General features: G+C 39.4%; 1 protein-coding gene across 2 annotated transcripts in view; it reads right to left on the bottom strand.

Annotated features, from left to right (window-relative positions):
• USP22 (ubiquitin specific peptidase 22) overlaps positions 1–25,280 on the bottom strand; it is a 47,866-nt gene that overhangs the window by 5,721 nt on the left and 16,865 nt on the right. The window contains exons 2-10 of one of the 2 annotated variants that reach the window (XM_016137592.2): positions 25,075–25,207; positions 19,431–19,544; positions 17,393–17,494; positions 13,271–13,440; positions 11,898–12,045; positions 9,016–9,121; positions 7,281–7,439; positions 1,587–1,713; positions 639–730 (exon numbers count right to left, since the gene is read on the bottom strand). In XM_016137592.2, coding sequence (XP_015993078.2) covers positions 639–730; positions 1,587–1,713; positions 7,281–7,439; positions 9,016–9,121; positions 11,898–12,045; positions 13,271–13,440; positions 17,393–17,494; positions 19,431–19,544; positions 25,075–25,207 — 1,151 coding nt within the window. The remainder of the gene's footprint in view (positions 1–638; positions 731–1,586; positions 1,714–7,280; positions 7,440–9,015; positions 9,122–11,897; positions 12,046–13,270; positions 13,441–17,392; positions 17,495–19,430; positions 19,545–25,074; positions 25,208–25,280) is intronic. The other variant, XM_016137594.2, reaches the window with a different exon arrangement.

The raw sequence follows: 25,280 nt of genomic DNA, 5'->3' as shown, positions 1-25,280 counted from the left end.
TAAGGAAACTGAGGCCCAGGCTGGTGAAGTGAACTGCTGAGAGCACTCCTTTTGCAAGGAATGAAGCCAGCCCTGACCTACCTGGTACACCTCCTGGAAAGAAGTGGAATCTTTCCTAGGCCGTTCCAAGGAAATATAGTCCTGCCAACATCTTCTTACTTTAAACCACTAAGTTTGTGGTAATTTGTTACAATGTCCCTAAGAAACTAACATGTATCCAATATATTAGTGTCATGGTTTTGGGAGATGATAAATTTTTATATGGTCTATGATACCAAGATTTGAAAACAAGAGTAATGAAATGTACAACTGAAAAATTGTTTATCTGTATTTCAAAATCAGTTCCATCAGTTAAAATGCTGTCTTCTCACTATGATCCTACCTTGATATATTTCCAGGTCTGAAAGTTGAAAAAGGATTGCTTGATAAAACCCAAATGTGAAATAAGACTTCTGAAGGAAAACAGCTCATTAAACTAAAATGTGTCTTGGCTTAAGATCTGGATAATAAATTTTCTTTTAGCTGGTGCAGTTATATCCAGGTCTACAATTGCCTCATCAGGGAGCTGGTGCCAATCACTGACCAAACAAAGCAACACCCTTCTGAAGACAGACACAACTGAACAAACCCTTTCATACCTGGATGCCATGAAGGGGGTCATGTCCAGTTCCAGGGGAAAGGACACATATGTGGTAATCTTCCGCCTCAGTTTGGCTGAGTGTTCAAATCGCTGCAGAAATGGGAATGAAAGGGAAGAGGAATGAAGCTGTAATTGGCTTTCTCTGATGGTGCTTCTCTGTGCACTCCCCAAAATAGGCTTTTCATCAATTTTCTTATTCCCTTTTGGCCACTTCTGGAGCTTACAGATTCAATAATGCAGTATTGATCCATACAAATCTAATTTATGGGGTTCAAGTAAAATCTTAAAATGATGTAATTGTTCAAAGTGATAAACATATTACAACAGACCCAGCAAAGTGCAAGATAGTAGAGAACAGGATGAATATGTCACCTCTGGAAGCAAAACCAAACATATTGCTCCTTTCACCAGGTAAAAGACATTCTTTGACTGCATCAGGGGAGACCAAATCCAGCAAGCAAGCTAGAAGTGGTTTGGGCTTTTAAAAATTTTTAAAGGGTCATAAAATAAAATGAAGAATATGAAACTGAGGTCTTTTGGCTATGAAACCTAAAATATTCACCAACTGACCCTTTATAGAAAGAGCTTGCTGACCACTGGACTAAATCATAATGCTAAGAGTCTTTGTTTTTGAGTAAAATAAAAACTTGGAAGATGGAAGAATTTAGGTAGGAGCAGTAAAACTTTAACAATCCCTAACCCTGGGAAAGCAACTCACATCTTATTTTCATTATGCAGTAACTACATTTTGTTCACAACAAACTTCTCTCCTCAACAGAAGATAGGGAAAGAGTTACAAGTTATTACCCCTTTGCTTCTTTAGAGCATCTTACTGAGTCACTGCAATTATAAAATGTACTCTAAACACCAAACCAATAGGCTCTAAGCTGTTCTGGGGACTAAAAATAAGAGTCTTCCTCTAGAATTTGTTTTCTGGGAAACTTACTTTGAGATGAAAACAGGCTACAATGGGCAGTTTCTTCATGGTGAGCTGTTTAGTAGACTCTTGGTAGCTATGGCAACCACTACATTTGATCTTGGCACTACTTCCTAAGTGCTCTGGTCTGGTAAATCTGCAAGGTATTTAAAATATACGCATTTTTAAGAAAAAAGATGAGAGAGATAATAGAGGGAAAATAGTTATTTTATCACTGTCACTGGATTAATTTCTCTACTAAAAACATATATACAATGAGGGGTATTTATAATTTCACAAAGAAAAAAATTAAAACTATTTCTTCCTTTACCTTTTCTCATCACTTAAAAAAACACTTACATTTTTTTAAAAATGAAAAGTTTGGTGAAGTAGTAATAATTTTCTAATTACACTAGCAATCAAATTTGTCCCAGAAAAACAAAAACTTGGGCTCACACAAAAACTGTACACAAATGTTTTCAGCAGCTTTATTTTTAATAGCTAAAAAAAAAAAAAAAGAAACAAAAAGAAACAAAAAAACCTGTAAGTAACGCAGATGTCCTTCAATGAGTGAACGGTTAAACAAACTGTGGTACATGACACCATGGAATACTAGTCAGCAATAAAAAGGAACAAACTTGATACACACGACCTGGATGAATCGCCAGCAAATTATGATGACTGAAAAAAGCCAATCCCCAAAGGTCTATCTACAGAACATTCTTAAAACGTAGAATTTGCAGAAATAAAGAACAGATTTGCAGCTTCCAGGGGTTAAGGAGACAGTAGTGGTGGGAGGGCAAGGTGGTGTGGCTATGAGGGCTCCTACAGGGATGAAAGTGCCTTGTATCTTGTCTGCTTTGATTTCAATGTCCTGGTTGTACTAGGATATTGTACTGGGAAGCTACAATTATCTCAAAAAGTTTAATAAAATGAGACTTTTGGGTAAATACTGACTTTCTAATGATAAAGATATATCTTCAGGTAGAAAGGTTGCACTAGGTAAGTCTGCACACATTTCTGGCACAGGTGGTAGTTACAAAAGTAAAAACCCATGAAATAAATGTTTTGATACAGTTTTCACCAAATTTTTAAAGTTTAAAGCTGCAAAACAGGAAAACTCGACTTTTTCACACTGAGTCTGGATATTTCTTTGTTCTTTGGAAATTCTGCCATCTTCGGGCCGGACGAGGCTCCTGAGCAAAGTGAGCCTGCCTGCCCGCCCAAAAGATGTCAGGAAGCGAAGTGCAAGAACAGTTAGAGCTCACAGAGGAGGAAGGATGGAGCAAGGCATCGAAGCATGTTCACTGTCACCTGCAAGAACTAGCCCACATACGCAGTCAGCAAGGTCTGGAGCACAGGGAATTCTGTGGACATATGACTGTCTTTTCCACACAAAAAGGGCAAGGAAAGAAGTGGGGAGGGGAGCTGCAGCCTGGATTTGAAAGGGACTTATGAGATCAATTAACCAAATATAATGTGTGGACCTAGTCTGGATCCTGATTTGAACAAACTGTAAAAAATAGTTTAAAAACCAATCAGAGTAGTTGGAACACTGACTGGATGCCTGATAGGAGAGAAAAATGTACCCATGTCAACAGTGAAGACTTTCAATGTATACCAGAGTTGCCACAATGTTACTCCATCATCCAATTTTCCAACTTAAAACAGAGTCTGCCCCACCCCAACCACTCTGCTCGGGAACAACCACTGGCCACAACTGCTTCTCTAATGTCTCAGTAAGCTTCCACGGTCAGTAGCAGTGACAACAGGAACAAGTCCTCATGTGTCACTATCTGGCAGAGAGAACTATGCACAATTTTAGAATTGGAAGTCCAATGCCAAGCACAGCTAAAACTATGTAGAGGACTCTGCAGTCCCTCAAGCATTAGAGCGCTAGGCAGGTAACAGATGGGTGGAAGCAAGTGCTTGAGGTAACAAACTTCCCAAGCCCTGCGCCTGGCTGCAAAGATGCTATCTATCTGTCACCAAACCTGCATCAGTACCCCCAAAAAAGTGCCAAACAAGTTCTCACAATGTTAGACATAAAGAGCCAAACAAGTTCTCACAATGTTAGACATAAAGACAATCTGGCTTCAAATTCAGTTACACAAAAATTATGAAAGAAAAATGGAACCCAATTCACATGTCTTTTCAAGTATCTAGCCATTCCTCCCCTCCTCCATTTGGGGAATTTCCAAATCTAGGTGGGATCAGGGCCTACCTTCTACCATCAAAGTTGACCACAAAAGCCAGTATTTGCTCTTCCCAACTCTCAACAAAGAGGGCACTAACTGAGGCTTGACTAACTGTATGCTCCGTATGGGGACTTTGTACCTAAAACAATTAATTCTAAAGAGGCAGATGTGGGAAGATTTGTCATTTCAGGAGCAGCACCCTAACCCCACCAGGGCAGCCAGGCAGCAGTGGGCTATATATTTCTGGATATTGGTCCAAGGCTCCTATGGTTACCATCTGTTTGCTGAGCTGGGTTCTTAGCCTTCCCATGGCTTCTGTGACCTACCTAATGCCCTTACCTGCTTAAGTTCACCAGAGTCAGTGTCTACCACTTGCAACCTTGCAAAAACTCTGATAGGGTAAAGGCAGGTAAACATTTACCAGATACCTGTCAGCATGCTAGTGCTGTAGGGGACACAAATCATTCTGAGGTGTCTCCTCCCCTAAGGGGCTACATTTCAATCCCAATGACAAAATACAATACACAAATATAAAAGAGCTGAAATAGCAATAAGGCAACAAAGAACAAAGAGTGCATCACAAGGCTGATACAAAAAGGACCATGGAAAACCTATGGAAGCAACTGGCTTCGAAGAGTTTTGCCCTGTTACTAGGAGAGCATTCATGTCCCGCTGAGTCTGCCTCCTCCATGAAGGGATCAAGGAGCAGTGTGAGCACTCATGCAGATGGTGACAGCCACTCAGCTACCCCTAAAGTTCTCATCCTCATGAGACACTTGAAAACCCGGAGAGATAAAAAAAAATCACATGAACCTTAAGTTCCTTTTAACAGCTTTGTGATCTACTCTAAATATAACTTGAAAAGGGATCCTTTGCTGTTTACCAGATACCTGTCAGCATGCTAGTGCTGTAGGGGACACAAATCATTCTGAGGTGTCTCCTCCCCTAAGGGGCAGCCATATCTGAGATATCAAACAGGATAACAGAGGTCGCTCTTCCCAGAGGATTCCTTGAAACTCTGCCTCCCGCAACTCCCAGCCCCATCCAAGCCATATCCAGGTGTATCCTCAGGAAGTTGGGAGCTCCTTGCTGAGCAGCTCCAAGACTTACACTGGTAGCAGCTGATCTTGGTTTCTGGCATGGTTTCTTGAAGCAAATATAAGTAGAGCATCTGTGGATTGCTTGCTGAATCTTAAAGGTGGCCCCAGAGGGACACAAAGGCTGGGGCTAAACTGGGCCTGCTGCTAAACTCCTTTTAGGACTGTGCCACTGGACACCTACTACACAAAGCCATGCTAATAAGACCGGGAGACTTAGAAGCTTTGCTTAGTACATAAAAACAGACACAGACACAGAAAGGCAGCCAAAATGGGAAGACAAAGAAGTAGAAACCACATGAAAGAACAGAACAGAAATCCAGGAATAATGGAGTCAAGCATCTAACAGATGCAGAGTTCAAAACACTGGTTAGAAAGATGCTTAATGAAATCAAAGATGCTTAATGAACTGAGTGAGAACTCTAACAAAGAGAAAAACGTCAAAATGGAAATTATAAAAGGGAACCAGTCAGAAATGAAGAACACATTATCTGAGTTGAAGAGTGTATAAGAATAAATTAACAGAGTGAATGAAGAAGAGGAATGAACCACCAATACAGAGGATGGAGAAGCCAAGGTCACCCAATAAGCATAGCAAGAAAAAAGAAGCCAAGAACATAATTATTTAAGAAGTCTTTGGGACAAAATTAAGTGTAAAAACATCCATGTAATAGGGGTACCTGAAGGAGGAGAGGGAGAACAAGAAGTAGAAAAGCTATTTGAAGAAATAATGATGGAAAACTTCCCTAACCTGGCGAGGGAAATAGATATACAACCCTAGGAAGTTCAAAGAGTCTCAAGAAAGAGGAATCCAAAGGTGCCCACGCCAAGACAACAACATAATTAAAATGTCAAAGGTTAACTAAAGAGAGAATCTTAAAAGTAGCAAGAGAAAAGCAGTTAGTTACCTACAAATGAGCATCCACAAGATTGGCAGCTGATTTCTCCAAAGGAAATTTGCAAGACGGAAAGGCTTGTCACAAAATATTTAAAGTGATAAAAACACAGGAACTACAACCAAGAATATTTTACCCAACGAAGCTATCATTTAGAGTCGAAGAACAGATAAAGAGCTTCCCAGACAAAAATAAGATAAAGGAATTCATCAACACCATGCTACTATTACAAAAAATGTTGGAGGGACTAGTTTAAGTAGAAAAAATATGTATCAAAATAATGAATAAAAAATGATAATACATATCTATCAATGACTACCTGAGTGGAAAAGAATTAAGTGCTCCAACCAAAGGGTAGACTGGCTGAATGGATAAGAAAATAAGACCCCTACATATGCTGCCTACCAGAGACTTGCTTTAGAGTAAAAGACACAAACACATTAAAATGAAGGGATGGAAAAATATATTGCCTTGATGGACCTAGAGGGTATTGTGCTAAATGAAGTCAATCAGGTAGAGAAAGACAAATATCATGTGATTTCCTCTACACGCAAAATCTAAAGAACAAAATAAACAATGGAAACAACCGAATGGAAACAAAATCATAAACACAGAATATTTTGAGGGCTACTAAACAGGAGGGAGGTGGGGAAGATGGCAAAAAAGGGTGAAGGGATTAAGAAATACAAATAGATAGATACAAAAGAGTCATGGAGATATAAAACAGAGCATAAAGAAAAAAGTCAACAACGATGTGACAAATATGTAAGGGGGAAGAGGAAACTAGGTTTAGTGGAGTGATCACTTGAGCTCTAATCACTATGCTATACAAGTGAAACTAATATATTATCGTATGTCAACTATAACTGAAAAAAAAACTCGTGAGAACTGTACAATGTAAATATGAGCAACTAATTGTCTATTTCAATAAAGCTGGGGGAAGGGTTTCTGGTCTTGCTACAATTGTAATAACTCTTTAAATATATATTATAGCATCTACATTCTAAATTTTATCATTTGTCTAAATCAATGATGTAGTACATAGATAGATCTAAATACAAGTGTAAGTGCAGACAGGACATCACAAATTTTCATCATCTGCAGAAAAGACCATGTGCTTCAGCAGGAGGGGCCTGCTATTTTAATGTAATCTCTGGTGGAGATTATTAGTCACGAAAGGTGAAAGAGCGTCAACTTTCTCTTAATTTACATGGGGAAATAGTAGCTGTGATACAGACATGCTACAGTGCAAAGGTAGGTGGACAGAATATCTAGTCATCTTATAAAAATGTGACAAACTAGTATGAGCCATTAGGCACCAACTGTAGCCATCTGTATGTAGGCTGTCAAATCTTTTCTCATGTTCTACACTGGACGTATAAAAAAAAAACTATTGGGACTCTGGGTGGCCCTGAATTTATTAGGGCTTTACTCTGATCAACTACTACTCTGAACAGCCTCAAGACAAGGAGAGACAATTGCCTTCAAGGAAAGACCTTTATTTTTCTACAAAAGTGCTGACAAGTTTCTCACCTTCTCAGGCAGTCCGTAAGTGTAGTGGTTCCTGATACGTGGCTTTCCCCGTTCACCACGCTGCCCTCACTCCCTGGGCTCAGAGGCCAGAATGGTGTGGAAGAGCCAGGCAGATCTAAACTGATGTCCCAAAAGGGGTCTATTGTGGTGGAGACTCCACTAGAAGGAAAAGGAGATAAAAACACACTTGAGAATTAACATTCACATACAGCTTCAGAGGTACCATCTCACAGAACGTATCTCAATGTTTCATAGCTCTGCCCTTTTATCCAAATGATATCCCAGGTTAGAAAAAGGTATGTCCACATCCAATCCATCTTAGGTTTTCAAGGCCCTAGAGAGGGACGGCGTGTCTAAACCAATTAAGGCAAAGGCTGTTCCTAAAGCAATAGCTTCCAAACTCAGAAGATCAGTACAGTCATCTCAAGATTTTTTGTCCGGGCCCTATAACTGGAAGTTCTGAATTGATAGTCTACCTCAGTAGCATCTGGGAACTGCTGAGCCCTGGTAATAACTTAGACCTCCAAAAACATTTTACATACAGAGTGTGCACTGACCAGGCACAGCATCTGGAGCTGAACACCAGCATTTAAGGTTGTATCTAATGAAGCCAGTTCCTTCCTAGAGATTTATTTTAAAATATACAAACAGGAGATTCAGAGACTGGGAAATTTTCTACAGAAATTTGAACAGGATGTAAATCTGAGACAATTACCTGCTGATGGAGTTCAGAAGTACAGGGCCAACAAGGCAGTTATTTAAAGCTGTGAGTGTGAATGAACTGTTTAGAGCGATGGCCATGATGATATGTGGCACTTAACAGAAAACTGCATTTATAACACTTACAGGCAAAACTGACTCTTTCCAATATCTGGTCTACCCTGTATAAACTGCAAGTGGCAATCCATTACAGGTCCTAAAATTTTAGTGGATCATGCCTAGGATTTTTTTAAAGTTGAAATGAAATAAAAAAAAACATGGGAGCATATTGAGGGTGAATAAAAGGGTTCTTCTAACCTTACCATCAATATACTTTCCTCCAAGAAATGAAAGTTTTGAGCTTTTACCACAGAATCAAGACCTGTAAAGAATTTAGGGACACTACATTGGAAAAAATGAAAAAGAAGGCCATGAAATAATCCAAACTGACACACTTTAGAGTATGTATGTCAACTATCTGCCCCACGTGGCCTAGTCCTTAAAGAGCAGGGGGCTTTTTATTTGGCTTCTGGTGTCAGGGGCTCTAAGGAAAGAAGAGACATGCAGGGTATCACACTCTGTTGGGTGTGGACAGTAGGAGATGGCCTCAACACAAAGCCTCGCAACCCCAGTGGGGACATTGATCAGGTAACCTGCTAATTTCTCATCTTTTCAATTGGAGTTATTTTATCCCTACACATGCCAATAGCTGTTTAAATAAAACTCCTGCTTCTCGACTGGTCGTGCTGTAGATGTTCCACTGTAAGTAGGTCGTTTAACAACCTACTGACACATCGTGAAGCAGGCGCGACTGGGGTGGCATCAACTAAACATTATGCTCTAAGAATCTAAAAACTTTAAGATCTTCTCAGAACACAATGATCTGTACATTAAAAAAGTACCATGATGTCAATAAGCAGCACCCACTGAAAAAACTCTGACAGGACCCGGGGCCACATTATGGCCTTGCTAATGTGGTGCAGATCGCATCTGGAGTTCCAAAACACTCGGTGTCCTGTAGAAAGCCTCCACTTACTGGCAGACTTGGCAGGTGACATCTGACTGCAGCCCGCCTGTGAAGATCTGGTCTATGATGCAGTTGCAGTGGTTGGGGTTGTTGGCCTTCTTCCCATTATCATCACCTGGGGAAAGACCGAAGCTCTGTGATTCATATTTTTACCACCCTCCCCTCAAAGTCAGCAAGTTTCTAAGTGCCGCAGACCCCACCGGACGAGGCCACTCACTCACAGAGGCATGATGAAGCCAGAGGGGTCAATAAACTCAAAAGGGCACATGAAGATACCTATCATTCAAAAGACAGACTTGGTGGGGAAAGTGGAGACGGCTCACCCAGTTTGTTTTATTTTCAATTTTCTTCTTCACTCCTAAGAGTCTTAGCTTCTACTTTGGCACCAAAATATATCAAACGCCCAGTAAGTGGGAAAAGGTATTGATTCTTTTTCCATTTACAGAATGACTGAAAAAATATTTTCTAGTAAGGTGGCCTGTTATATTGTGGGTCAAATACCCCTAGGAAAGCCTCTACTTGCATTCCCTGGACTAGAAGTATCCTTTAGAGAGGGTCCCTGTAGGACCCCCACTTAGTCCGTCTGTCTCATCAGTTCCCACATTCTAGAACTTCAGGAACAGCTCTTTTTCCCAGTCAGTTGTATCTAGATAAGTATAATTTCCATCCTCTCTAGTTCAATACAAGTCTTCAGCTTACCCATGAACCCTGTGATTTTGAACTGTGCAGATCCACATATACGCAGATTTTATTCAATTGCCCCTCACAGGTCAAACCTATGTTGTTTAAGTGTCAACTAACTGTTGGGAATCCGAGTATGTGGAGGGCTGAGTAAGTTATAACCAGGATTTCAACTTCGCAGGTGGTCGGTGCTCGTAAGTTGTTCTAGGGTCAACTGTATATATAGTTTGTGTGTAGATATATGAATACAAAACTTACATAGTAAAATACAAATTAACATATACCCTATATACACTCTATATAACTTTCAGCTAGACAATGGGGCTTGAATGTGTTTCTATCTCTCTGTGTATTACATACTGAAGAAGATAAATTATTATAGAAGATTAAAGGAAGGACACCAACTTCTGATAGAAGTTGCCTAGAAATAAGGGAGAAAATGCCACTCAGAAGGATTTCAAGTTCATGGAACAAAACATTAAGATAGGGGAAAATACATAGGAAGAGGCAAAGAAAAGTAAGCCAAAAATTACCTGAAGGGTAAAACCACATAAAAGACTAACAATTAACCAAACTTGGGGGGCATGGCTGTGAACTAGCAATCCTGATGAATTCAGGGTTCAGAAGAATTCTGATGACCATGTTTCTAAGGAGAAGGGCTTTACCTTTCTTCCTAGACATCAAAAGGAATTATGTCAGAGAATTTTTTTGTCACATGAACATTTTAACAGCATTTTAACAGCAATGCATTTTCAAACAGGAGTCTTTTAATCTCAAGTGCTTGGAATAAATAAGAATCTTTCATATGGCTTTTTTCTGTTATATTTTATACTAGGAAATCAAACCTTACCTAAGCTATTAAGCAACTTTTATTTGACTCCTATGGCAAGCATTAAAACAATTGTGTATGTTTTCAGAAGTAAAATAATTTAAGTACAAAAAAAAGCTGAAATCCAAAGCCATGACAGTTGATTAAAACAAGCTGTCTTATTTCAAGTTTGGCTTGTCTCTGAGTTGTAATCTCAGACTCTACAGGGCATTTGTGAGAGCAGCTCAATGACCTAAGAGAATGAGATGGAGCAGCATGAAGGCCATTCAATAAGTGACCTAGCAAAACAGGACTTTGTTCTTAAAGGACACCAATGTAAGAGAAAATTGGCCAGTAGGATATCACCTACAAATAGCTATACCAGCCTATGGGCCATAGATAACCAGGTAACTTGTTACCTCTGCACACTTCACTTGAGTGTATACTATCTGAAACAGCAGTAGCATCTACGAACTCATTAGGAACAAAAAATCCTGACTTTACTCCAGACCTACTAAACAGAAAGGCCAACAATGTGCTTTAGGGAGCCCTCCAGGTGATTAGGAGCCACACACTCCTCAGCTGATACCTGTGTCAGTATTTCAGCATAGGGCCTTCAAACTGGAACCCTACATAGGGAAGGGCAGGGGCAGGAATACACTGTGTGGTCTTATCATTCAGTCCTAATCTCCTGCCTTCGGCCCTAGCAGCTGCTGCCCCCCGCCCTTCCCCTAGACTATCCAAACCCATACATATCTGAGAACCCTATATTATGGGGGAAGCCAAGTCTCAATGAGATCCTAAGAGAGATTTGAAAACAAAAGGCCCTTGGTTGGAGAATGAACTTGACTTAGGCTCAGGGAAGTACTGGCAAGTATACAGGTTTAGTTTTGTATTCCCAGCTCTCTCTGGGCTACTTTAGAGAAATGATGGTCTTTTTGGAGATTCTATTCAGGGAAGGAAATGGTTTGATGGTTAAACTATGTTAAGAGCACACTCAAAACCTTCTGGCCCAACACAGCCATGATAACCCAGAGGAGCTACAAGGTGAGGCCCTGACTCATCAGGCCAACAGGAACACAGCAGCCAGAGGACTCAAGGAAAAGGCAGGGCAATGACAAAGTGCTCACTGTTCACTGTTACAGGCTGTAGAGGACCAAGTGCTATGCAGCTCTAATCCCAGAAAGGTCAGAAGACAACAATGAAAACTATTTCCTCTTCTCGTAAAAACAAACTATGAAGAACCTCTTTGAGATAATTATAGTGTTTTCCCTATTAGGGGAAAAAAATATGATTATAACACAAATCAAATAAAACAGTCAGCTGTACCCCATTTTGTGGAAGAGCACATACTTGGCCTCCCCGCTCCCCTGCACAGTGGCCTGAGGGAGCAAGACCGCACCTTTGCAATGCCGGTGCAAGACATCCAGGGCCGCGATGAGGAACTCATGGGCATCCTGCTGCTCGTACCCTGCCAAATGCCGGGCATGAGTCCATACCAAGTGCAGCAACTTGTACGGGATGTGGGGAGACCGGTGCCCGGAGTAAAACTGCTCAGAGAAAGAAGGGAAACAAAATCACCTGTCAGGAATAAATGCTACACCCTGAATATAAAGCATAGAAAATAAAAAATCTTTAACAGCTGCCTAGAATTTTGACTCATTGGACTTTCTAAATCTGCATATTGTTTTCTCCCTTCCCATCTAGTTTTCTACAGTAAGTCTAAGTGATGAATTATGACGTGTTTTTCAACTACACCTGACTTTCTATTTTATTCAGTTTGCTCACTGCTGTGAACCCAGTAGTTACTGGTATGCTGTGGGTATGAAAGAAACAGGTAAGGCTAGATCAGAGGTTGGCAAACTTTTTCTGAAAAGAAACAGGTGGTAAATAATTCCAGCTTTGCAGTCCAGGTGGTTTCTATCACAATCACTCAACTAGTCCTCACCTCCTAAGCTGCAATGCAAAAGCAGCTAGTGCCCGATATATGGGAGAGCAGGAGTGGCTATATTGCCATCAAAAGCTATCAACAAAAAAGACCAGGCTAAGTCTGCTGGTACCTTATCTGTGCTAGACACATGAAGTATACCTAGGACCTCTTAGCAACCTATGGGGCAGGCAGCAGTCCCACTCTATAGCTGGGGCAGCTACGCTGCTTCAGCTGAGAGGTTTTTCTGAGGTCACCAAGCTGAGTGCAGATGGTCCAGCCCAAGGATGCCTTCGTTCTTTCATGCTGTCAATGGTGGTTATGAACAGACATGAACAGGACACATGAGTGTAGCTTACAATCCAACCAGGGAAGCGGAACTTGATATTCAGGACCAGAGGGTCACAAAGACAGACCTGGTGAAGCACACTCAGAAGGTCAGGCAATAGGAGAGAAAAATCCATGCTCCTTTGAGAACAAAGCAGGGAAGTGGTATGTATACATCCACATGCCTTACTGTGAGTCTGGATTGCAGACAAGAAGGAAGGGTGAGCTCCCACAGTATTCACAAACATCATTCACCACTTATGCCACTTTCTATGTGCTCTTTCTCATCCTCTAAGTCAATACCTTGAAAAATAATGCCAATAGTCTCCTAGCTAATGATTCCTTTTGGAAAAAATGTGTGCCTTCCATAATAATGCACATAGTAAATATTTATTCATTATATAGGGTTTTAGAAATTTGCCTTCCTTTATTTTATCACAGTCAACCTCATTTTATATTTTTGAAAAGGGGAAAAAAAGTAGTTACAGAAATGTTACACTGCAAAAGTCAACAGCACTCACCTCCTGAAAAAGGGATGACATCTCACACACCAGACAGGAGCTGGGGCTCTGCATTTCACACTTATGCCTGTCAGAGAGGAAGAAATCTCGCAGGAGTGGTGTGTGGGTGAGCGCCTGGACAATGCAGTTCATGAAGCATGTGTTTCCAAGATTAATTAGCCCTCGCAGACCTGGGAAGGAGGAAGACAGGAGAGTAGGGGTGACCTGGGCACTGACCTACAGGTACTACTGAACCTTTACATTGGTTCCTTTACATTTATGTGTCCATTTCCTTTTATTCATTCATTCAAGAAGAGCGAGAAAAAATATAATTATTTTTCTATTTATATAAACTATACTAAGGAATCATCATCCCTTCTCCAGCTCCCCCACTTGAGCCATGTTTTCATAAAATTACTCAAAGATATTCCTTAACAACAGGCCAACAGGACAGATTAGAATGCAGCCTCTCTAACACACAAACAAAAGCAACTTTAAAAAGTTTTTTAAGGACATCCAGTCAAAATGATGGAGGAGGAAACACTGTGCTTGTGTCCTCTCATGACCACATTAAAATTACAAACTGGTAGGAAGACTGGTAGGAGGAGCAGACTTCACACCCGTGCGTGGAAGTTAAAAATCAGAAGATATCTTGGCTGCAGAGGTCGCCCCAGAGGGGTGAGGGGTTCTAGCAGCACACCAGACTCCCCAGGCCAGGTTTCCAGTGCCGGGAAGAGAAGTCCCCACAACTTCTGGGACCAACAGAGATCTTAGCTGAGAGAGACGGAGGGTGGCAGCAGTCACAGGTGTTCTTCTTAAAGGGCCCATACATGAATTTACTTGCTGCAGGACTCACTCACTCTGAGCTCCAGCACTCTGGCAGCAACTCGAAAGGAGCCAGGGACATACAGGAAGGAACTGAATTGTCTGGCTTCAGGCCAAGAGATGGAAGGGCAGCTTTCTCTCACACATAAATGCTGGCAAAAGCCCTTGTGCCTTTGTTGAGCCCTCCCCATACCCAGTGTGCAATCAGGAAGGTGCCACATTTGAGTCTCCATCAACTTGACTAACATTGTTCTCTCCTCTCTGGTAATTCTTAGACTCCGACTCATCCAACTTGCAGGCCCAACCAGCTTTCGATGGCTTTTAGGAAAGTCTTGGCTCATACTGCAGACTTTCCTAAAATCTCTAGGGATTACAAAACCCAAACAAGCAGCATGTGTCCTCAACATACCCCATACCTCTTGCTAAGCAGCCCCAAGAGCCAGGCACTAGGAGCAGCTGTCTGCAGCTTAGCCTCTCACAGCCACCTCCAAGCCCAGTACAAGTGACAACCATCTGCAGATCACCTTGTAGTTCACAGCAGAGCAGAGTACAGGCAGCGGCTGACCTTGATCAGCAACAGAGCCCCTCCCAAGAGGCCCCAGAACCAACACATCCAGCAACCGTTTCAGACCACATCAGAGCACCAAGCAACCACCTTCACAAATAACACATTCAAAGGGCAAACTCAGCAGGCATCAGAGCCCTGCTAAAGCTAATCTTGCTTCTTGGGGTCAGCCCTGCGTAACAGCTCCTCCACTGTAGTCACAGCCAGTCCTCACAGTCAATAAGCCTGAGGGTCAATCCCTTCCACTGACATGCAAATGGCAATCAAATTAAGGGTCAATTCACCCTAATAACCACAAAAGAAGGGCACACACAACCCACACGAGGGACACATCTATGCACCCAGTGCAGGTGACCAATAAGACTGTACCACTGAGCTCCACAGGACATCTACTACATAAGGTTACTCTATACTAAGACAGGGAGACATAGCAGACCTATCTAATACACAGAAACAAAAACAGGGAAGGAGCCAAATTGAGAAGACAAAGAAATATGTCCCAAATGAAAGAACAGAACTCCAGAAAAAGAACTAAAAAACTGGAGACAAGCAATCTATCAGATGTTGGTTTTTAGGATGCTCAATGATCTCAATGAGAATTTCGACAAAAAAATAGGAAACATAAAAATGTAGATAGGAAATGTAACAAAAGAACTAGTCAGAAAAGAATAAAACAATAACTGAAATGAAGACTAAATTAGAGGGAATCAGTAGTAGATGAGAAGCAGATGATCCAATTAGAGATTTAGAAGAGAAGGTAGAAGAAAACATCCAATTAGAAGAGCAACGAAAGAAAAAACAAATGAGGATAGTTTAAGGGGCCTCTGAGACGACATCAAGCATACCAACATTCACATCACAGGGGTCCCAGAAGAAGGGAGAGAACAAAGAAGTGAAAACCTATTTGAAGAAATAATGATGGAAAACTTGCACAACCTGGTGAAGGAAGTAAGACATAACAAGTCCAAGAAGCACAAAGTCTCAAACAAGATGAACCTGAAAAGGTCCACACAAAAGCACATCATAATTAAAACATCAAAAGTTAAAGATAGAGAACCTTAAAAGCAGCAATAGAAAAGCAGTTAGGTATCTACAAGGGAGCTCTCATATGACTGTCGGCTAATTTCTCAACAGAAACCTTGAAGGCCAAAAGGGATTGGCATGAAATATTCAAAGTGATAAAAAGCAAGGACCTACAACCAAGAGTACTCTACCCAACAAAGCTATAATTTAGAATCAAAGGACAGAGAAATAGCTTCCTAGACAAGAAAAAGCTGAATGAGTTCATCACCTCAAACCAGTATTACAAGAAATATTAAGAGGGACTTCTTAAGAAAGAAAAAAAGATCAAAAATATAATAAAATGGCACCAACTACATATCTATCAACAATTACTTTTAAACGTAAGTGGATTAAATGCTCCAATCAAAAGAAAGAGTGACTAATAAAAAGACACAGAGTAGCTGAATGGATAAGAAAAAGAAGACCTTTACATATGCTGCCCATACAAGATTCATTTCAGACCAAAAAACACAGACTGAAAGTAAAGTGATGGAAAAAGATACTTCATGAAAATGGAAACAAAAAAGTTGGGGTGGCAACACTTATACCAGACCAAATAGACTTTAAAATAAAGACTATAACATGAGACAAGACAGACCAGTAATCTCACTTCTGGGTATTTATCCAAATAAATCCAAAACACTACTTCAAAGGATGTGCATCCATATGTTCATTGCAGTGTTATTTACAATAGCCAAGATGTGGAGGCATCTTGAGTGTCCATCAATGGATGAATGGATAAAGAGGTGGTATATAAATATATATACACAATGGAACATTACTCAGTCATAAAAAAATAAAATAAAATCTTGCCATCTGCAACAAGGATGGAACTAGAAGGTACTGTGCTGAGTGGAGTAAGTCAGAAAGAGAAAGACAAATGCTATATGATTTCGTTTACATGTGGAATGTAAAGACCAAAATATATGAACCAAAAAAAAAAACCAGAAACAAACTCATAGATACAGAAAACAAACTAATGGTTGCCAGATGGGAGGGAGGATAGGGAAATGGGTGACAAAAGTGAAGGGATTAAGAAGTACAAATTAGTAGTTACAAAATAGTTATGTGATATAAAGTATAGCATAAGGAATATAGTCAATGACTTTGTAATAACTATGTACGGTGTCAGAAGAGTACTAGAATTTGGGGTGATCACTTCTGAAGTTATATAAATAAATCATCACTATGTTGTATACCTGAAATTAATATATTTTGTCAACTCTAATTGAAAAAAAAAATTAGAAGTAAAAAAGTTTTCAAAATGTATTTCTTTAAGTCTTAGGAAACCCAGTGAACAGGCTCACACATACATTTCCCTCCCTGAAAATTACCGCAGGCAACGTCAACCTGGTGAGAATAAATTTGGGTCTTTTTACACAAGTGGGCACATACAACTCACACAAGGGACACACCCATGTACCTGGCTCAAGTGACCAGTGAGATTGTGCCACTGTGCCCCACAGGACATCAGGGCCATTTCCATCCATCTCTTCACCCCAAGTCTACCACTCGTCCCTGCAGTGAACATGTGCTCAAGAAGTGGCTGAACAAATGGATGAATGTTATTCAGATTTAGACTATTATGCTATGCAACCTATATTTTTACATCTACTAATTTTAAACTTTGAGAAGGAACCCTAAGTAGAAGTGAAAACAGACCACCACTCCAAGCACTGTCACCCACTTACCTATGGTGCAGTTAGAGGTGATCTTTCGCCTTTTTGGGTTGTGTTTCAGCAGTTCAAGCTCCCGTTTGGTTGGTTCCCAAGTTGAAAATTTCTCTCCAACGCCTAAGGAGATGAACAATTCCAGGTGCTGTTAGCTAAATTTTCATCAGGCGTATTTATAAATAAAGTGGTAGTGATATACTATTTATCAGGTTGTATTTCAAAGAGGGATAGCTATAATAAAAGGTGTTTCTAAAACTCTACTATGCTGCAGCAGGTGAAACAGAACACTTAAAGGAGTTTCCTTTAGAGAGAATGTGCTATGAATAAGCTTTGTTTTCTGCAAAAAGGAAAGCAATAACTCCAATTAAAGCTACCCTAACACTAATGCCAAGATTGCTGTTTTTTCAAAGCCTTTAATCCTCAAATCCTGAGAGACCCTCGGAGAACAGGCTTACACACACATTCAACATCAATGGGAAGTACTTGGCAACTTAGCTGAAGGATTCTCTGGTGAATGAGTAAAACTGACCAACAGAAAAAACATTTTTTGAAATATATTTTAAAAAATACATCTTGTTGAACAGCTATACCCGTTAAAGATTTAACCAAAGACAATAATGCTATAAATGCTAATCACTACCATATTTCATCCTAATACACACCCTATTCACTTTGAGGCACCTTTTCAATGCTACCTAAAGTTTTTGCCTAAGTCAATAAACTTTAAAGAATAATATCTCACTGACAGATGAAACTGCAGAACGATTTTAGAAGTATTTGTTTTACTCTGGCACATGCACTTTTTAGTCCTGTTGTTTACATGTTCTGCACAAAGAAACAGTATACTCAGACTCAATGGCAGTATTACTAAATTTTGGAGCGGGGAAAGAATCAAAGTTGAAGTTAAAATGGTTGTTTTCCAGAAAAGATTTGTTAAACACAAATAATTCTGGTCACTGAGAGCACCTATTTTTTTAAAAAAAAAAAGGAGTGGGAGAGTTTTTAAAAGAGTAATTAAGGCAAAAATTTGTTAAAGAGATGTTGGGTTATATATTCTCTTTGTAAACAGTAACAGTTCTGCTAGTTGAGAGATGCTCACTAGTCAAATGGGGGAAACTACACCTCTCGCTGTCATGACAGCATGAGCACATGCTGGAAATGAAAACTAACAAGCGTAAAAAAAAATCAGGGAAGCCACACAGAAATAAATGAACAATGAAAAAATGGTTGCACAATGTTTGCATACATATTCCTTGACTATGTACCCAATGAAGGCAGCAAGTGTGTATACAAACATGACAGCAAATGAGAAACCCACAATGGTACCATGACCACTGAGGCACTCCACAGGAAAGAAGAATCCTAAACTAGGATGCTTAAGTGGTAGATCACATTTTCCATCTGGCAATTTTAATTCTCTGTTGATAGAGAATAAATATAACCCAAACAGTTAAGAGTTTTAAAAGAGGTTCTATAATAATTTGATCAGAAAATAATCTTCCCTCCTGGAAGGAATCAGGTACATACATTTTTTCCCCCATACATTTCTAGTATTACTGAGAAGAGATTGCTTTCTGGAATATTGGAGAGCTAAGAGCAAACTATTCTTCAGAGACCAGATGTGGACATGGCTTTGCTGGTGCTGTACCTATGAATATGCCCTTACATGGGAGAACGAAGTGTTCGTGCACATTCTTTCTCAACCCCAACAGAGCTCTTCATAGCAGTTGCAGGCCCATGGGGGACCTGGGGCTGAGGATGGTTCTGGGAAGCTGTGAGAAGCAATGGGCATTTGTATCTGCACAGCCAGTCTCCTCATCTGCTGGTCCCAATCCTAGGCTGTCTCCAAGGTGAGCCTACAGGAAGGAGCAAGCAACTGTGTGTGCGGGCTCTGCTCTTCCCACCAAATTACTGCTCTCATACCTTCCCTTATCTCCCTACACTGACTCTCTCCTTAGATACTGATCTTTCTTTTGGTGAGTTTTGCCCTTGACAGACAAGAGGGAATGTAAGCCTAAGAAACAAATCAGGCACGTAAATCCAGGCAAAACCAAACCTTGCATTTTCCAAGCTTTCCGTTGTTCCTCTTTGGCAATGATTTCCATGTCTTTGTCATATATGTAGTCTTGACACAAAAAGCAATAGATACCTCCATACATAAGCTCTATAGCTAAAAAAGACAAAGAAGGAAAGAGAGAAAAAATGTAATTAAAAAAAGGTAATGCTTAAGAACACAAACTAAACATACAAGTTTTTAAGACACTGGACTGTTTGTATCATTTCCCTACTCTCCAATTACAGAACCCATATTACAAAAGGATTTCCTCCCACTTGAGACAGTTTATCCTAAGGAAATGAGGTGCGTGTCTTTTCTCTGGAAGCTCACACTAAAGGCTGAGGAGTCTGAGTGACAATGAGGTGCTACATCTGTATTTTACAAAGGACCCAAAAGTCAACTATCAGCGGATCCTATACCTTTTTTTTCTGAAGAGTGGCACTTAAAACAAGAGAAAACTTTCATTGAGTATTATCACTCTATCAGGGTTCGTGGCCTGACATACAGTAACCATGTTTTTACTATGTCAAATATTCCTGGTGCTATTACAAAAAGGAATGTAATAGTAATTTGCCTACTCTTTAAGGACAACAGTAAATTGTCCTCTGACTGGATAACCTTGACTTCTTGATCCAGAGCTGCCAGCTGCCCAACTGTGAGTGCATCTTGCATACTTTCTTAACTGCATCATCTATAAAATAGGGTGACAGCTGGCTCCTAACAACTTCATTATGAAGATAAATAAGATAAAGCCCTTTGAGCAATGAAATAAGGTGTTATTTCAATCCAACAATTAAAAATATTTTTTTTTTGCTTAGAGTCACCAAGCATTATCAGCTGTTTGAGAGGCAATGTAGCATGGAAGTGAAAGCACAAACTCAGAATAACTGGTATTAATCAAGTTATTCTACTTCCTCTGAGCTTATTTTCCTTTTGGTATAATGGTGATAGTAACAGCACTAACACCTCATAGTTTCATGTGATAACTAAAGTAATACATATAACTTAACTGTAGTACATCCTAGTAAACAGTAATGTCTTAACAAATCACAGCTTTTATCATATTTCATGTTTTAAGTTACCATGACACAGATCACTAATATTGTGTGGATCTGTAAAGTCCTCTAAAACAGATCTATTAAAACTCAAAATAGCAACTTAAGAATCCCATGCCTTACCCCTTACCCCTCTCAAAAAAACTGACAAAACTCTGACAAGTCTCAGAAACAATTCAAAAGCTATTCCTGAGAGCTCCAACAGTTGCTCTTTGGTACTACATATTCCTTAATGGTACAGTCCTGGCATAAGGATATCAAAAGAGAAATCTAGTCAGAGACAAGCTTACAATGAAAATTAGGAAAATTTTCAGAAAAGTAAAGGCATTCAATGAAAAATATGCCAACCATATAGCCACAAGCAAAACTACCAGTCTGAGAAAGGTGTGTAATTATTTCAGTGCATATTTAAGTCCTCCTAGGTTGAGTCTTTCTCTGAGGCGTTTTCCACAGCAACACTTCATCACTGTATAAGACCACTGATGTCGACAGGGCTGTCATCAGTGGGGAAAAGGATAGTCTTTTCAACAAATGGTACTGAGATTAATGGATATCCACATACAAAAGAATGAAGCTGGATCCTTACCTTACACCATCTACAAAAACGAACTCAAAATGGTCAGTGACCTAAATATAAGAGCTGAAATGAAGTATAAAGCACTTAGAAGAAAACATGGGTAAATCTTCACGATCTCAGATTTGGCAATGGATTCTTTTATGTTTTAACACCAAAAGCAGAAGAATCGAAAAACAAAAAAAAAAAAATAAAGGTAAACCGGACTTCTTCAAAATTAAAAACTTTGTGCATTAAAAGACATTATTAAAAAAGTGAAAACACAACCTACAGAATGGGATAAAATACCTGCAAATCCTATCTGCTAAGGATTTACTATCTAGAATATGCCATTTCACTCCCAGGTATATATCCAAAGACATGAAAACATATGCCCACTTAGAAACCTATACACAATGTTTGTAACTGCATTATTTATAAGAACTAAAAAGTAGGAACAACCCAAATGTCTATCAACGGATGATCAAAGTGAGGTATATTTCCACAACAGAGTATTACTCAGGAATGAAATACTAAAACATGCTATGACATGGATGAATCTTGAAGACATGCTTAGAGAAAGAATCTATAAGAAAATTCCCATGTTGTATGATTCCTGTTGTATAAAATATTCGGAATATTTTCATAGACACAAAAAGCAGATTAATGGTTGCTAGGGACTTGCAGAGGGAAAAATCAGGAGTTAATAGATATGGGGTGATCTGAAATGATGAATTCTGAAAGTAGAGATGGTGGTTGCACAATTATCGTGAATGACTAAATACCACTGAACTGTACACTTTAAAATGGTTAACTGTATGTTATGTAAATTTCACCTCAATATAAAACTTACTCAACATCAACAGTCAAGGTAGTTAATTTGGAAAACATTTCACAGCCAAAATAACTATTCCAAAGACAAAGCCTTGACTGCACTAAGACAAAGTATTGAAGTACAATAATCCAGTTGCCTGGATAAGAGCAAAATGAAATGTGGAGATAGGCCCGTGTGTTGTAGGGGCTCGCCTACTGATTTTGTTTTTATATATTAGTTTACTTGGCAATTCCCAAGCCATCAACTGACACAGGCACCATGCATTTGGCAGGTCTATTCCCTTTGGTCACAGGATAAGCCTGAGTTCGTAGAGAAAACACCATCAACTCAGAAACGAGCTGATACTCTGCACCCTCCCTCCACCCCATACTCTTTTGGGCAATTAAATCACCCCTCTAGAATGCATAGAACAAAACGAAAGGCATTAGCATTACTTTTACACCGCTTGTATCTCTTAACAGCCAAAATCCAAGTACCCTGTGACAACATAAAAAAAACCTGTATGAAACTAAAATGTATGAAATCAAACGGGTCCAAGTTTACTTACTTTACTATGTAGGCCTCACACTTAACCTGAGATTCCAACATTCAGTTTAGCACAACCACCAGTACAAATGAAGTATTTCAGCAAGTTTGACTGACTACACCAAATTTGAGTAAGTTATTTTTTCAGATATGTGTATTTTAACACATTAGGGCAATTTTATAGGGCAAGATGGATAAACGAAATAGAACTTTTCATCTCATTGCTATCAGACCCTTCTTGTCCCACACCATACTTGTCCATCTGTCCTTCTACAAGGCCTTCCACAATGACCCCATTTGCTCCTTACATTCTATTTGTAAGCACATCGTCCCCAATATTGAGGCAAGACTCACCTTAGGCCTCCCACCTACTCCAGTTAAAAATCAGATGCCCAATGAGAATTTTTTCTAATAATCACTTCGGGTCCCATTATACTGTAGTACTGAATATTCCCTGGAAGATAGAAGAACTTGGCCAAAAGGAAATCAAGGTTCTTTGTTCCTCCTACATTAAGCTGCTTCATTAAATTGTCTTTGAACATTTGTAAACACCCTCCATAAAATGACAAAGTATAAATAGTCTATGAAGTTGCTCTGAGTACAATGGGTAGAAAGAGTAGTATGAGATGCCCACAGGAAGAGGATGAACTGCTACTAGCAAGTCAGAAAAGACACACTGCTAGGTAATATCAGGGCTGTCCATCCCCAATTTTCTTCTCTGGAAGTTTTATGTTTTAAACTTCAGCTTCCTTCTCCTGCCCCCGCTTCCCTCTTTCCCACCTGGACACACAAAACTAATTTCTAGCTTTGTTAACATATACGTATGAAACCTTCAATATCATGGACTCAGCAAAGAGATCTTTCTCCCATTTCATGGTTTTGTTTCTTAAAACTCCCCATTCTAGCAAAAGTAAAGGCAGAGTTTATCAATCGGGTTGATGAAATGAATTAACACCACAAATTTCTGAAGTGAGTTTTATGGATAATGGCTGAGTAAGAAGATTCTTCAGACATCTTTCTTAAACGCAAATCTACTTCCAGTTTCCCCAGTTTCCCATAACCCTTTTAACCACACTGAATCATGGCATAGGTGTAATAGCAGCCTAAACTGGCCTGGTCTGAGAATAAGACAGGGCAGGAATACTCTTTATTTATATTATTAAAAAGCAAAGATCTACTACATTAAGTAGATACCACAGAATTCTATTACATCCACACTGAACTGATCAGTACGCAAGAAGTGGTCACTCGCTGTTTTGTCCCTCCATGGGACAGGCAGTCTGCTCATCCATGGCTGATGAGCACTATCATCACCATTAGCTTTCTTCTAAAACAGCCAGTTACTGCATCATCACAACCTGAACCACAAATTCTAAGCCACATTTTGCAAATGCTTGCTCTAAGTTATCAGCTCCAAATAAGATATGTCCAACTGGACATATCTCATCTCTACTACCTCAAAAAAAAAACCTCATAAAATGTGAATTAAAAAACAAAGTGAGGCTTTGTTTTATGAATTTTTATGCTTTAACATGAAATAGCACAACAGAAATGTTTCCATTATAATTGTAGCTATTGCAAAGAGCATGATACTGAGTGGACAGCTTCCCTATATCTGTAATAAAACAACTGGCTCATGAACACATCATATAAAATAGATGTTTTCCCTTAAATCATCTTTCTTCTTTAAAAAAATTAGGAAAATAATAGACATACTGCTTTGTGTCCATCTCAGCTTTATCTTTTGCCGTGTACACTGCTTATATGGAGCTTTAATGGACATGGATTAATGCACTTATTTTATAAACTTGCAGGATACCATTTTCAATTAGGAATATTTAGGCTAATGTTTGCAAGAGAGCACCAGATTACACAACTACAGAAAAAGGCCTAAAAATAACTTTAACAGGAACTGATAGGCCCACATGAAGTATTTTCTAGACTAGGTTCTCTGACTTTACCTTTTGAAAGTAATTTTCATAAGGATATTCTAACAACTTCACTATTATTTAACAGAAAACACTTATTGTGAAGGAGACAAACATTTAATGACCATGCTCAGGAACAGAACCAAGAGCAGAATTTTGCTTTATGTTAACTTTCATAATGTATGAATTTTAAGTATATAATAGGTAAACTTATCTTGATGCCACACAAACCATTATCAGCCTTTTCATGACCCTGCATTTTTCGGAACAATGAAATCTATTACTGAAAACAATGAAAAGCATCTATGTACGCCCAACTCCATGTTGAAATCAATAATAAATACTGACTACATTTAAGACCTTTCTTAGTAAATTTTTGCCTAATCTAATTCCTAACCATGTTTTTCAAAGGGAAAGATGAGGCTCTGATATTCCATTAGGGAAAATGTATTTTTCAAAGAAAGTTAGTTGGCTGACTATCGGAAGCTACTAGAATTTATCAACTAAGGTTACATAAAATATTAATACCGACTTAAGCACCATAAGGCAAAGTGAGTACAATAATCCACTTGAGTTCAGTTTATCTCTCATTTCCCCTGTGAATGTCACAAGAAGGGCACAAATTATTTTAGATAAAGGAAGCAAACTTTTGGAAGGGCAGAAGTGCAAATCCAAATTACAAGAACACAAAGTTAAGGGCAATGACTATTCTCAATGCCCAGTGAGACATCTCAGAAGAGTACCTTACCCAGGTTGTGCCGTTTCGACTTCGCATGTTCGTGAATATGTTTCTTTGTGAAACAGCCAAAGAAGACACAATGGAGGCAAGAGTGAAGCCTGTTCAGATGGATACCACAAACATGACAGACGCACGACTTTGCCTGAAATTCAGAAAAGAGAATTAAAAACCAGAATGTGTTATGACAAGAGTTCTGAGAGAAATTCAGCAAAGTG

This window comes from Rousettus aegyptiacus, unplaced genomic scaffold, assembly GCF_014176215.1.
Source record: "Rousettus aegyptiacus isolate mRouAeg1 unplaced genomic scaffold, mRouAeg1.p scaffold_m13_p_6, whole genome shotgun sequence".
NCBI classification, from domain to species: Eukaryota; Metazoa; Chordata; class Mammalia; order Chiroptera; family Pteropodidae; genus Rousettus; species Rousettus aegyptiacus.
This window is presented reverse-complemented; position numbering and strand designations above follow the sequence as displayed.